This window comes from Colius striatus, chromosome 17 (genome assembly GCF_028858725.1).
Source record: "Colius striatus isolate bColStr4 chromosome 17, bColStr4.1.hap1, whole genome shotgun sequence".
NCBI lineage: Eukaryota > Metazoa > Chordata > Aves > Coliiformes > Coliidae > Colius > Colius striatus.
Window position 1 is genome coordinate 13,659,243 of NC_084775.1, and position 13,626 is coordinate 13,672,868.

At 45.9% G+C, this 13,626-nt stretch overlaps 1 protein-coding gene across 5 annotated transcripts in view; it reads left to right on the top strand.

Annotated features, from left to right (window-relative positions):
* Positions 1-13,626, top strand: part of PITPNM2 (phosphatidylinositol transfer protein membrane associated 2) — a 137,010-nt gene that overhangs the window by 104,144 nt on the left and 19,240 nt on the right. For 4 of the 5 annotated variants that reach the window (XM_062009547.1, XM_062009549.1, XM_062009550.1 and 1 more), the window contains 6 exons: positions 1,979-2,223; positions 2,711-2,900; positions 3,957-4,076; positions 4,416-4,627; positions 9,575-9,750; positions 10,137-10,307. In XM_062009547.1, coding sequence (XP_061865531.1) covers positions 1,979-2,223; positions 2,711-2,900; positions 3,957-4,076; positions 4,416-4,627; positions 9,575-9,750; positions 10,137-10,307 — 1,114 coding nt within the window. Of the gene's footprint in view, positions 1-1,978; positions 2,224-2,710; positions 2,901-3,956; positions 4,077-4,415; positions 4,628-9,574; positions 9,751-10,136; positions 10,308-12,923; positions 13,074-13,626 lie in introns of all 5 variants that reach the window. The other variant, XM_062009551.1, reaches the window with a different exon arrangement.

The window sequence follows — 13,626 nt, forward strand, 5'->3', positions numbered from 1 at the left end:
CAAGATAAGCAAGATAAGGTTTCTCTTAGAGCCCAAGGCATTGTGGAGAACTTGTTGTCATCATCAGAGAGCTGTATAAACTTAAACCTCTCTTATGAGACTCCAGCTTTTACAAGAAAGTTCTAAATGGCCACCTCCACCCTTAAACCCATCAGCAGTTGCTTTCCTGTTTCCCACTTCCTTCAAGAGCAGAGGTTAATGAACTGAAAGGGAAACTGTCACCTCCAAATGACTGCTGATAAACTTCTGGGTGACCTAAGCTTGGTGACTCATGCTGCTCTCCAAATGGGCACTTACAGCATTTATCTGAAAGCAAAAGTAGTGCTGAGATGCTGAGAGTGCTCCTCCCATGCCAACAGCCAGGCAGAAGTTCACATTGCAGGCCCTGTAAACTGGAACCAGAGAAGGTTTAAAGAGCAGGCATTAATACAGTGTAAGGGTACTAAATCATTAAAGGCCATTCTTATGCAGGAGGTCTGGAAAATCTTTATTACAGACTTGGATGTGAATTTGAATCCTCCTGGTGGTCTATATTTTAAGACATGCTTTAACATTCTCTGGTAAAAGTGTAAGCTAGTTGTTAAGTTGCTAATGTGTGCCTGGGCATGCCTTCCTCCCACCAGCAGGTTTGTCAGGGGCTCAGTCACTGCTCAAAGGGCAACAGGTGACTAAAGATGCTAAAATTAGAAGAATTTGTCAAATGGAAAACACCAGTGCCCTCCACACCATTCACACCCCCTCCCAATGGCTACTTCCCTGCTTCAGCCAGGAGCTGCTGAGCATGTTCTCAAATGTTGTCAGTGCTAGCATGGGAAGGTCACTACCTGCTTTCACATATCTCAAAGGTTGATGGGGTGGAGGGATTTGAGTCTGTCTGAAGGTGACACTGAAAGCTCTGGTAGTGAACAGATATTAATAAGAGTTACTCTCCATTGTGCTATAATATGTGACCAATACAAATGGATCCTCTTATACCTGCTCCTGAGGCATCAGGATTGGGCTCTACAGCTGCTTTGGCAGGGCACTTAATGATAACCTCCTCTGGAGTTCAGATGCAATGCCCTCTTTCCCCCAAACTACAGCCTGTCTGTTTAGACAAGGAATTGATTCAAAAGTAAAAACCTTGCCTGTGTTCCTGCAGCAGCCTCCCAGCCAGATGTTGGCCAGTCCTTGGGTCACAAGGTCTTGAAGTATTTTTTCTCTTCAGTTCCTCTTTTTGCAACAGTATAAACAAATCTGAAGTCTTGTAATTTCTGTCCTAGGCACACGGATGCAATGACTGATTTCTTCAGCAGCTGGGTTCAGGAGCAGTCAGGGTCTCAGCTGCTGTATCCAGATGCATCTAGTGCCTAATTCCATAAATTAAGCACATTCTTTCTTGAAGACAGTTTAGTTTCTTACCCACAAACCTACAGATGTTACTCTAAAACCTTATATCTCCTGTGTTTAGAGACCTAATTTCCAGGCTACAGTTATTCAGTATTGATTTCCTCCTGTGCTTGTGCCTGCCCTGTCCTACAACTTGAGTGCCTCTTTCCCTCCCTAACCCCCTGTACTCATCTGCACTGTGTTTGAGAGCAGGCATTTCGTTCTCAGGTGGCCTTTGTGAAGCAAACAAAGCTGAATTCTTTCAAGAAAGCCTCCTTGGCTTTAGAAAGCTTCTTGGCTTTCTGTGGTCCTTCTCACACTGCAATTATCTTTGTGTGTGGATGGCCCAAACTGAACTCAGCTCTCTAGGTGGGGGCTTGCCAAGGCCTTATTTCATGGAGCTTGCTGTTTCTGCTGGAAATACCTTGCTTCCCAGATTGCTGATTGCCTCTTTGCTGACTGGACTTGACAGGGGTAGTGCATTTATTTTATGTAGCATGTGTGAGCTTGGGGAAGAAAAGGTGATAACACTTGCATAAAATGCACTTGGCCCAAATAAAACCTCTTGCAGAATAAGCCTTTGTGCTGTGCTCTCTTCATTCCCACCTAGGATGAGTCAGTACAGCCATTAATGCAACCGAGTAAAATCCATGTCCTCCTCCTCGTACTCCATGGAGGGAACATCCTGGACTCAGGGAGTGGTGACCAGAGCTCTAAGCAAGGGGATGTCAACACCATCACGACAGTGTTTGACACAGTGATGAGGGTACATTACCCAGCTGCTCTCGGACACATTGCCATCAGGCTAGTCCCTTGCCCAGCCATCTGCTCCGAAGCGTTCTCCTTGGTATCCAGGTAAGCTGATGCTGTTTTGTCACAGACACACACATAGAAAATTTCCCTCTTGATTTTGGGAGGTTTTTTAATTGCTTCCTTGAAGTGTTCCACTTGTGGTATTGAAAGCTTTGACCACACTTGGAGAATGTACTGATGAATATACCAGCGAGGCATTCAATCTCGATTTCATACTTAGCTGCAGTGAATACAGTAATCATGCAGCAAGGGTTCTGAGATTGATTTATTCTAATTAATCCAATAAATACTAAGGCTTTAATTCCTTGTCTGAGGGTTGTTCTGTCAGTGTAAATGTGTTGTCCTCAAAGATTTACATTTGATGGGAGGGGAGAGATGTATTAAGCTCTCGCTCATTCACAGTGGAATAAATGGCCTTTCTGACTTGAGGCTTTTCTTTAATGAACCACAATAAGTGATTATACTGCAAATAGTTTTCCCCACTCTGTATGTTAGGCTGAACATTTCCAATGTGTCTTGCCCTATCCAGCCTCAGCCCATACAGTTATGATGAAGGCTGCCTGTCCAACAGCCAGGATCACATTCCCCTTGCTGCACTCCCTTTGTTGGCCACGTCGTCGCCGCAGTACCAAGAGGCAATAGCCACAGTCATTGTCAGAGCCAACCAGGCCTACAGTGAGTTCATCAAATCCCAGGAGGGCACGTCATTCAATGGCCAGGTGAGCCAGCAGCTGTTTATAGCCACAATGAAAGGAAGAGCAAGTGAAGCAATTTCCTTCTGAAGCTCTCTTTTCCATTAATCTCTCAGGGGGGCTGCAAACATGACAGTGTTGAGCTGCTGTAAGAAAGTGCTGCACTTCCATCTCTTCCTTTCTGAGAGAGAGAGATTATTGCTTGTGCTCTGTCTTGAACCTTTGGGATTCAAAGCAAAGTCTGAGCTTGTGTTCAGAAATGAAGCCTCAAAGCTGTGAACTTAATCAATTTTCAGCATGACATACCTTTGCAAATCAGGAACACTACCTTTGTTACTAAACATGATCTCTGCTCCCATTGCAAACCAAGCTGTTTAAAAGCTTTTAAAAGGCTGTTCAAGCATTTCCATCTTTAAAGCACCTTCAGCAGCTCGTACCAGGGTTATTACAGAAGTGGGTTTCTTTTTTAAGGCTGTGCAGCTGCTGTGCCCCATAAAAGGCCATGACTGAGCCTTATGCTTCTGTGAGCAAAGTGACTCTTCAGCCCCACGAGGTTTGAGCCCTTGGACTGGCTGTCTTATTGCACTGCTGTAGTGTGAGTTATCCACACCGAGCTTTTTCCCAGCCAGCACAGTGCCCAGGGACCCAGCCAGCCCTCTCCTAACCAGAGGTTTCAGTGCTTTGTTGTGCTTCTCTGCTCAATACCCTTGGAGGCAGGACAGGGTAATCTCCTTGAGGGGCAGAAGCCCACAGAAGCTTGCCTGAGGTAGCACAGACAGCTGGCAAGGAGGGAATCAAGCCTGTTTTGCTAAGGCTGGGGTTAGTGCTGTTGTCAATGCTCTGTGTTACTTTCACTCCAGTCAGCTGATGGGGACAGCCAGAACACATTAACAAGGTTAGATGATGAGAGTCTGCAGGGTGTGAGTGGTTGTTCACTGCTGAAATAGTTTTACAGCACTGGGAATCTCGTTACTGCAGCTTTGCTAGGTGTAATCCAGCACACCACTGAACTGTCAGCCCTGAACTAAAGGGGCTTTTTGGTTTTTTTTTTCTCTCCTTCTCTGCTTCTGTTGCTTTTTCCAGGTTTGTTTGGTAGGGGACTGCGTTGGAGGAATTCTGGGGTTTGATGCCTTGTGCTACAGCAACCAGACTGTGTCTGAGAGCCAGAACAGCAGTCGGCGGGGGAGCGTTGTGAGTGTCCAGGTAATGCTGGCTCCCAGTGTGTGCTGGGGATAGGACTGTTGGCCACAGCACCTCCAGGGCCAAAAGAGAGAGCAAAGACTCTCTTCCTTGTCAAAGGGAAATGTGTCTGAAGGTGCATGTGTATCTCAGTTTGCGTGTTTGCTCTGAACAGCAATGCTTCATCCTCTGGTGTGAAGCCTCACCCATATCCTTAGGAAGTTGTTTGGTGTGAGGTACTGTATTGCCCTCAACTGGATATTGGGATAGATGAGGAAAGGAGGACAGAAGGAGAAGGATATAGTGTGGGTGTACTCTTGATTCATCTGTCAGAGAGGTAAATCTGTACATTTGAAATCCCAGGACACCGACCTCCTGTCTCCTGGGATAACAGTGAACAACAGCTATTGTTCCAGTGGCTCTAATCTGGAAGCCAGCAGACACCTCAGCAGGAGCAACATTGATATTCCCCGTAGCAACGGAGAAGATCCAAAGAAGCAGCTGCCACGAAAGAGGAGTGATTCATCAACCTATGAACTGGACACGATAAAGCAGCATCAAGCCTTCCTTTCAAGGTAAGATTTGGAAGGACCAGAAGCAGCAATATTCTGGAGCTGAGCTGAGGGCATCTGTGAAACCTGAATGTTGCTTTGTCATCCTGTGATAAGCAAGATGGAGGAGAGTGTTTCATTTACATTGGAGGGGTATAGATTTCAGTATGGTGTATATGCAAAAGGAGTTAACAGCACTCTTGGTGAGTGGCAGTGAGAGAATCCAGCTGCTCTACTGCATCCACATCACGGTGCCAAGAAGCCCTTCATCCTGTAGCGTGACAGCCGAGGCAATCGTGTAACTGCTGCTGCTGCTCTGCTGCAGTTGCAACGTGGAGGCCATAAAGCAAATGTAGAGATAAGTGAGGGAAGGTGGTTGAGGCAGAACTGGGAATCCAGTGTTACATCAGTTTGAAAGCATCTTTGAAAGCTGATGCTGAGTTAGCTGGCCTGGGAAAGGTTATCGTGAGCTGAGTGTCCTTTAATTTTGGTCTAGTTCAAGTGTGAGACTGAACTCTGACTAAATGGCTAGTTGGCAAAGACACTCAAGGGCCCTGGATGGAGCAGGGACAGGGGATTTTATTCTATCCCTTGTACCAAAGTTGTATTCCAAATCTGTTACTCACTATCAAAGCCCCCATATTGCATTTCTAAGCTGCTTGAAATGGACTTTCAGAAACATACCTGTTCACACAACTGGTGATATTTCCATAGCCATCCTTCCAGTTCCACTGACTCAGGGGCTTACTTCTGTAAACCTGTAGGCTTCTTCAACCTGTGGATCTGGACAGGCCAGACCTTTTCCTCCTGAGGTTGGAGGAACTGTGACATCCTCTTAATCTCTCTTCCCCCATGTTTCAGGTACGGGGGAGCAATGTCACTCATTTTCTGCATTACAACTGTGTCCAAGGCTGTTGTTTCTCCTCTGTGCCAAGGTGAAGCTTATCCTGCACTTCTGCCTCTTCTTCACTCCTTGCAGTCCAAGGACAGGGACTCCTGTTGTCCTGCCATGTCAGAGACTGTTTTGTAAAAGATTTATAGGAGAGAGAAAGGATCAAAATGAGAGTTGTTGGTGCCCAGAGATACTACACTCAGCTGCACTTACAAAAACCACAATAAGCTTCTCAGCTATTTCCAGCAGGTTAATATAAGGCAATCAGTCTCTTGTTCTTACCTTATCAAAACAGCCTCTTCTATTACAGGAGAAAATATGAGTCGTGCAAAAATGTGCTCTTTCTCCTCCTTGTTATTGACCTCAGGGGCATGGACTCAGCTAAGGAAAGTGAGCTAGCATCTTGATGCAGTTTTATATCTAGTTTAGAGTAAGAGCTGGGCCTGATGTGGATAATGGATTGCAGTTGTCATTTCAAATAGCTTTGTCCTGGTCCTTCTGCTCCATCTCTAAAGGACTGTGCCTCCTCTCAACATGAAGCACTTGAGAGTCCCTAGCAAGGGGGGCTAGGGGGGGACACTCAGCATTCAGTGTGCTGATGGATTGGTGCATCTCTTCCTTTCAGGTTTTGTAGGGGTTTTTAATCTGTTTTTAGACCTTGGGTCAAAAAATGAGTCTTTTCCCACAACTCAAGAGCAAGATTCACTCAGATAAAGGAGCAGCATGAGGCTGCTGGAGTATCTCTATTAGAAGGAATGGCTGTGAGACCTGGGGCTGTTCAGCCTGGAGAAGGGAAGGCTGAGGGGGAATCTCACCAATGCCTAAAAGTACCTAAAGGGTGGGTGTCAGGTTGAGGCCAGTCTTTGTTCTGTGGTGGCCAGTGACAGGACAAGAGGTAACAGGCACAAGCTGGAACACAGCAAGTTCCACTGGAACAGGAGGAGAAACTCCTTTGGTGCTGAGGTGAGGGAGCCCTGGCCCAGGCTGCCCAGGGAGGGTGTGGAGGCTCCTGCTCGGGAGGTTTCCAAACCCACCTGGACACGTTCCTGTGCCCCCTGAGCCAGGGGAAGCTGCTTGAGCAGGGGCTGGGGCTGGATGAGCTCTGCAGGGCCCTTCCAACCCCCACCATGCTGGGATTCTGTGAGCTGTCTCCACATCTCTCTCCCCCTGCTCCCTGGCACAGGGGAAGCCGAGGTGCAGGGCTCCTGGTGACCAGCCCTGGACCTGCGCTTACAGCCATCATTTCTGAGCAGCACAGTCATCAGCAGAATGCCCCTTTGGCCTCTGTGTCACCAAGTAACGATTTTCCTTTACAAACCCCAGTCCCTGGTGTGACATGGCTTCGTGCAGGAGCTTTGCTGAACAGAGCTGAGTTCTCCTAACGGGCTCTGCAGACGGGCAGCCTTGTCTGTCCGTGCCCATCGCAGATCTCAGCTTGTGCCAAAGACACTCCTTTTGATTGGTGTATCAGACCTGCCCCCTTCTCTGGGATAAAGCCCAGCGAGCCAGAGCAGCATCTGGAGATTACAATCACACATTTATTTTTAAATTCAGTCCTTCTGCACAACTACATTATTTCTGGCTGTGCTCTACTTGTATTATTGTAAATGAGTTTATTTGCTTCTGAAATCCATAAGCTCTTGTTTAATTAATGCACACAGTACATCTGCTGCTTTTTAAAGGGAGAACAGGGCACTGTAAGTTGCTTGGAGCATGACAGATTCAGAGTTCCCCTTGGCTCTCATTTCTTTTGATTGCTAAAAAGACTATTAAGTTCCCAGTAAAAGGAGAGCTGTCCAAATTGCTTATTGCTATGAGTGTTCTCACTCTCTTCCATTCCCCACAAAGAGATAGGTGGGTGGGAAGCACCAGAACCCCCTTGCACTCATCCTGCTGGAACACCTCAGCCACTGGGACAGCATTTCCTTCCGAATCGCGTTGCTGTCGTCCCTGTCTTCAGCAAAACCAAACACATGCTAAACAACTTTGTATTCCTCACACACAGCAAACTTAATGCCTCCCAGTCCTGTCAGCTAAGATAATTGTAGCTTCACTAAAGGTGGCTTGTTTTTAAACGTGTTTCAGCGTTGCACGTCTCGGCAGTGGAACCTCAGGGAAGCTCGTTCTCATCACACCAATGGGAACGTGCTCATTTTAGCTGTCTCTGCTGTAACCTCCTGCTCTGCTCGCTTTTGGCATCACTGTTTTGACTTCCCGTGATGTGTGTGTCTGGCAGAAGTGAGCTTGTCACTTCCCCACAGTTAGTAACAGGGAGAATCGTGCTGTGCCTGTGCATGGCTGCACCTTTAGGGAATACATGACAGTGCAGCATGGGAAGGAAGCTTTTTTGGCATCCTTTGGGAGTGGTGTTCAGCAGACCTGCTGCCTCTGGGATGATCCATTATTTGCCAATGCAGAGTCTGAGTGAAACCTGTTTTTCTTCTCAAATCTATGTGTGTTTGCAGTTGCTCATTTATTTAGGAGCTATCCCAAAGGGGGAGTGTTGTGTGAGCAACTGCTCCAGTGCTACAGATGGTAAGGAGTGAGCAGCCTTGTTTCCATGAGTGCAGCAGTGCTGGGATGTCACTGCCCAGCCAGAAGTGCTGCCTTCAGAAGTGGCCTTGATGAACAAGTGCAATTGCATATGGAGACACAGCAAGTGCTGGTGAAAACCTGGGATTTTGACTTTGGGCCACAGAGCTGGCTTGGAACTGTTGGATTTGCATCATTGCTGACTCCAAGCCAGTCAACCTTTTATCCAACCTAGCTGTCAGGGTGTCCATTTACCTTACATATTTTATAGACCCCCTATTCAGATGGTTTTTGAAGTGTTTGCAAACACCCTGTTAAGTTTCCACTGCTTGTACTCTGTCTTCAACTCTCTGCTTCTAATTACGACGATGATAACCCAGCAGGGCTGTCATCTGAATCTCTAGAACCTGGAAAGCAAAAGAAACTGCAGCACACTGCATTTGGGTGATAACAGAAGAATCTCAGAAACCCTTTTGTGGATCAGATTATTAGTGTTACACATCTGTCATTTCTCTATCTAATGCCAGGTTTAGACTGCAAAGAAGCAGCTCTTCCTAATGGGGGGGATGGATTTTCATCTAAGAGTTCCTGCTGCTGCTTCCTTGGTGTCCAAGGGATTTGTGATTTTACATTTCTGGCTTAAACCTGTGTATTGCCCAGCCTGCACTGCACACAGGTTGAATTCTGCAAACAGGTTTGACACCTGAAAGAGGAGGGGAAAGCTTGACATGCTTTCTATCATTATTCTTTTTAAATACAGTTCCTTGGAGTTGTTGGGCTGAGGCTGAGAGATTGGTAATAACAGATGTGGCCTCCTGGGCAGAAGGGAAATGGGAGAGTCCTGGGTGCATGATTAATACAATCTACCACATGGCTGCTGAGTTAATTACCCCAAATTTCCCTTCCCAGTGATTGCCACACACATATATGAAAGCTGTGGTGCAAACCTGATGCACCAAGATATTAGAAACCTTCTTACAGGTTTTGATCTTTCTTTTTCTCTTTCCCTTCCCTTTTTCTTTCCTTTCCCATCCTGTAACACTTGTCCAACTACTTCCACGAGAAAGAAATGGGTAAGCACAGCTTTCCATAACATTTGAGAGGAAGGTGGTGGAAGGAACTCAAATGTTGGCAATCAGAAAGCATAGCAGTAACGTGTGCAATGGAGTGAATCACTGTAAACCTGCTTTTTCCCTCCTCCCCTAGTCATTTTGGCTTTCTGGTTACTTTATTCCTACAAGTGACTATCCTACTAGCAGCAACCAGGGTTTTGACTCCTCAAAGACATCTTGAGGAGACAGGAGTGTGCAAATGAACCCACTCGAAGCTTGTGTTTGTACAGTCTCAATTATGCCAATGCAATGGGGTAGTTGTTTGGGGGGATGTTTCACTGGCCAGAGGAACCACTGAGGCATGGTGGGTTGATTGGCACAGTTCCTTCTCTGAAGAGACAGGAGTTACACTCACTGTCAGTCACTAATGCAGCCTTCAATTAGGAAAACACAGCGTGAATACAAGGTTGACTTTGTTTTCTGCTCTTGTCCCAGTTTACATTCTAGTGTCCTGAGAAATGACCCAGGATCCAGGAGATCTAGCAGCTCTACGATGTTGGATGGAGGAAATGTTGGCAAGTTTGAGTTTGAGATCACTGACTTCTTCCTCTTCGGTTCTCCCTTGGGTCTGGTTCTTGCACTGCGAAAAACTGTCATTCCAGCTCTTGACAGTAAGTCCCGAAGTTAAACTGCTGGGCTCAGTTAGTGGGTGATGTAAGCACCTCCTCCTACAAAGGCAGCAGTTTGATGAGGCAAAGTGATAAAACCCCAGACATTGCTATAGAATGTTTATTGCACTGGAGGGAAGTAGATGACTGTGCTCTACCCAGTCCTGATTATACAATTTACTTCAAATGTTCTTCCAAACATTTAAAAACACTGAACAGCTCTTGAGTCTATAAATACTGTAACACATTGTTTCAATGGACTCAGCTGGAAAAGGAGGGAGATAATAAATCTTCAGCCCTTTGGTTTTTAACCCAGCAGGTGAATATTTACGATATTCTAACAAATAACCTTTTGATACTTGAAGGGGTTTTTTTCTTCATCTTTTTAGTCTTTCAGCTCAGGCCAGCTTGTCAGCAGGTCTATAACCTGTTCCACCCTGCAGACCCATCTGCTTCACGCCTCGAGCCTCTTTTGGAGAGGAAGTTCTACCTTTTGCCCCCGTTTAATATTCCCCGTTACCAGAGGTTCCCGCTGGGTGACGGCAACTCCGCTGTTCTGGGTAAGTCACTTGGGATCCATAGTAACTCTCCAAAGGGTTATATCCACACTACCAAAGCAGCTGGGAATGACAAGGAAGAGAATTGGCCTCATGTTAGCCTTGTTTCCAGTTTACCAGAAAACAAAAGCAGTGCCTTGTGACACATACTCCCTTCCCTTGTCACACAAAGGCCATCAGCTGCTGAGAGTCATGATGTGGTGGCCTCTCTGTGAAGGTCTCTGCTTTACACCCAAGCTGGTGCTTATGACTGGAGCTGAGTGAAACGTGATTAACTTGGCAGAGTTTAGAACTTCAAGGTTTGGAGGGCCAGTGCAGACCGGGAAGAGCAGAGTCACCAGTGAGGTGATTGACTCGGTCGCAACCTCTGCTTTTTCATTGGGCAGGCTACAGCAGATGAGTGGGCTGGTGACTGTGCCTGGCCCTTGCCAGTGATATCCTTTGTCCTCCTCAGTTACATAGGATTCCTTTGCCATCAGTGACCTCTTCACTTGCTCTCCCCCAATTGCAGCAGTAGCAAAGTCTGAAGAGGCTGTGTGCATACCCTTTTGTCTTACTGGGTTGCATTTGAAACAACTGTGTCCTGACCATGCCCTGCCTCAGCTCCCATTACATCAATGCTCCTGCAGTTGATCTAATAAAAGAAATTCTATTTCCTACCATCTTCTCCTCACTTCTGTGCTGAGACTCTCATGGTCTGTTGCCATTTCAGTGCAGGCTCTCATTGCAAGGAGCTCTCAGAGAAGCTTACCACTGTGCAGAGCTAAATTTGACCTTTCTGCTTCACCTAAAGCTTTGGTTCCCTGCAGAGTCAGGACTTTGGGGCAGGAAAAACAATTGCACTGTAATTTTTCCCCTTGTAGAGGTTTTTAGTCAATGGCTACTTAAAGTCAACATTGCAACTGAGTCACTACTGTAAAACTAAACAGCACATGAGAAGTCATGTTGGCAAACCAGAGTGGAATAGCAAAGCCACCAGCTAGAGAGATTGGGATTTGATGGTTGGGTTTTTTTCCCTAGAGCTCCAGTAGATTTCCATTTGTTTAATATTTGAAACATGCAGGACTAAATGAAGAGGAATATGTGTCTAGAGCTGAATAATTCTGGTGCTACTCTGCATAATTTTTAATTTGAGAGCCCAAAGCAGCAATCTCCTGTGTATCAGTTTCTTTAAAGGCTGCATTGTAATTGCTGAATCTGGAGGTCTGATTTGTTAAATGGGCATCAGCTAAACCCCATGTTTAATCAAGTGAATAAAATACTTTCTGCAGGCCCCACTCACTTGTCAGATTTAGCAAAGATCTTTTTGCAATACGTTTAAAACAGGATCCACCCACAATTACATTTGTACCCCATCCTGTTACAACAGTTTGGGGAATCTATAGCAACTTGAAAAGCAGTTTGCTTCTTGGATGTATTCTGGGTATCAGCTGCAAGTGGCTTCTTAAAAACAAAAATCCTCAACATCTTACCTTCTTAAATTCATTTCAAAGCCCCTGATCTCACTGAACCAGAGGGAGAAGCCTCGTTGACACTGAGCAGCCTGTGTCCTGGTTGTCGTTCTGTACAACAGCAGGGATCTTATTTGCTGCGCCTCCCTAGACCTTTGAGTTGGCTGTGTTTAGAGAGACACTTGCTATGAGTGGAGAGGAGTTAAGCAGCAATTAGCTCAACTATGAGGAGAGTAGAGTGGTTTTTGAAACCCTCTCCAGGTTTGAGCCTTGTTATTTTAAGAGGTGCTACTCTGCCTTGATGAATAAAACTGACAGAAAAGCAGCTTTGAATTCGCTTCTCATGTAAGACAAAGCATTTTCATTTGCTAAGCATAATGTAACAGTCTATTCCTTTCAGTTACAGTCAGGATTTCAGTGTTACGATTTGACTGTTCTAACCATGATTTGCAAAGCCACTACTGAAGGTAGTGTTCACTGTAGGGCGCTCCAGAAAAGTTAATTGCTGCTATAATTAAGCTGAATGATTTGGAGATCACGTAAAATTCAGGTGCTCAAACTATAATTAGTTATGTACAAAACCTTCTGGAACACTGCTTGTGCACATTTCCTCCTGCAGAGAGCTGGGTTTTATCAAGTCCACGCTTCAGAAAGCCTCTTAGACTTTCTCATTTTCCCATCTGTACTAATCATTGGGTCCCTGTTCTGTTACAACCAACTGGCAGAATGAAGTGAAATCAAATTCACATCCCCGCTCACTCCTGTGCTTTGCACCGTGTGGGATGTGGGTTTGATTCCAGTCAATCTCCCCTTACAGCTTCCTGATTTTTTTCCCCCTCATGGTAAAAAGATACCTCTGGATCTGCTGGGTATTTATGGATTTGGCTCTTGGAGAAGCAGGTTCAGAGGACTCCCTTCCTTTTGTTGTTGAAATGCCATCGTTGTGCTCTCCTCTGCTACCAGTTAATCTCTCTGATGTCAGCCTATTTGGAAAGTCACCCACCTTTTGTTTCTTTTACTCTATTTGAAGGTTGCCTTTTCATTGAAGACTCATAGTTGAAGTGCTCAGTTGTAACTGTTTGTATGTTAACACGTTGTGGCCACATCTCTGTTCTTTGTCCTTCTGTTTTGTTTTGTTTTGTTTTGTTTTTTCCCCATCTGCTTCTAGTTGAGACAATCCAGAACAATCCCATCCTCCTCATGGACAGTAGTGCTCTGGGTGCTCTCCAGCACCAGGACAGCTTCATGGAAACAAGTATCCCTGTTCCTGTACTGAATTGGCAAGATGTTTCCAATAAAAGTGCTGGTTTTGCTGAGTGTGTGTAATCTTACACTTTTGTATTGTCTATGGTGTTGGGTACTTGGATGCTTTTTGGAGATCATACTGTTGCCTCCTGGAGTTGAAATCTTCATGCTGTGTCTCAGGCTGTGCCACAGGAATTGCTGTTTGGCTCTGGGAGACTCACCCTAAAAATGAAGTGGGATTCCAAACTGCCCCATTCTGATGTTGTTCCAGGACACACCGCTGCCACATACTTACTTTTCTTCCATCTGTGGTGGCTGTGCTGCTGGAAAAGAGACTTTGGCTCAGAAAGACAGAGTCCCTGGGTGGCCCTGCTCGTGTGCAGGATCCCCTGGGGAAGGGCTGTCTGCAGTGTGTGGCTCCCCAGCAGTCAGCCGCGCTGCACCGTGACCAGGAGCCTGATCAATGTCTGTGTCAGAGGAGATGTTGTCTCTGAGCGCTGTGTGTTTGGACACTGCGTGTGGCTGTGCTGAACACAGCTCCTGAGGCTTTCAGACCCCGAGGTGACTGTACCTGATGGCTTCTTGAAATTAATTTCTCCACTTCTGCCTTAAAAGCAAAGTTTGAT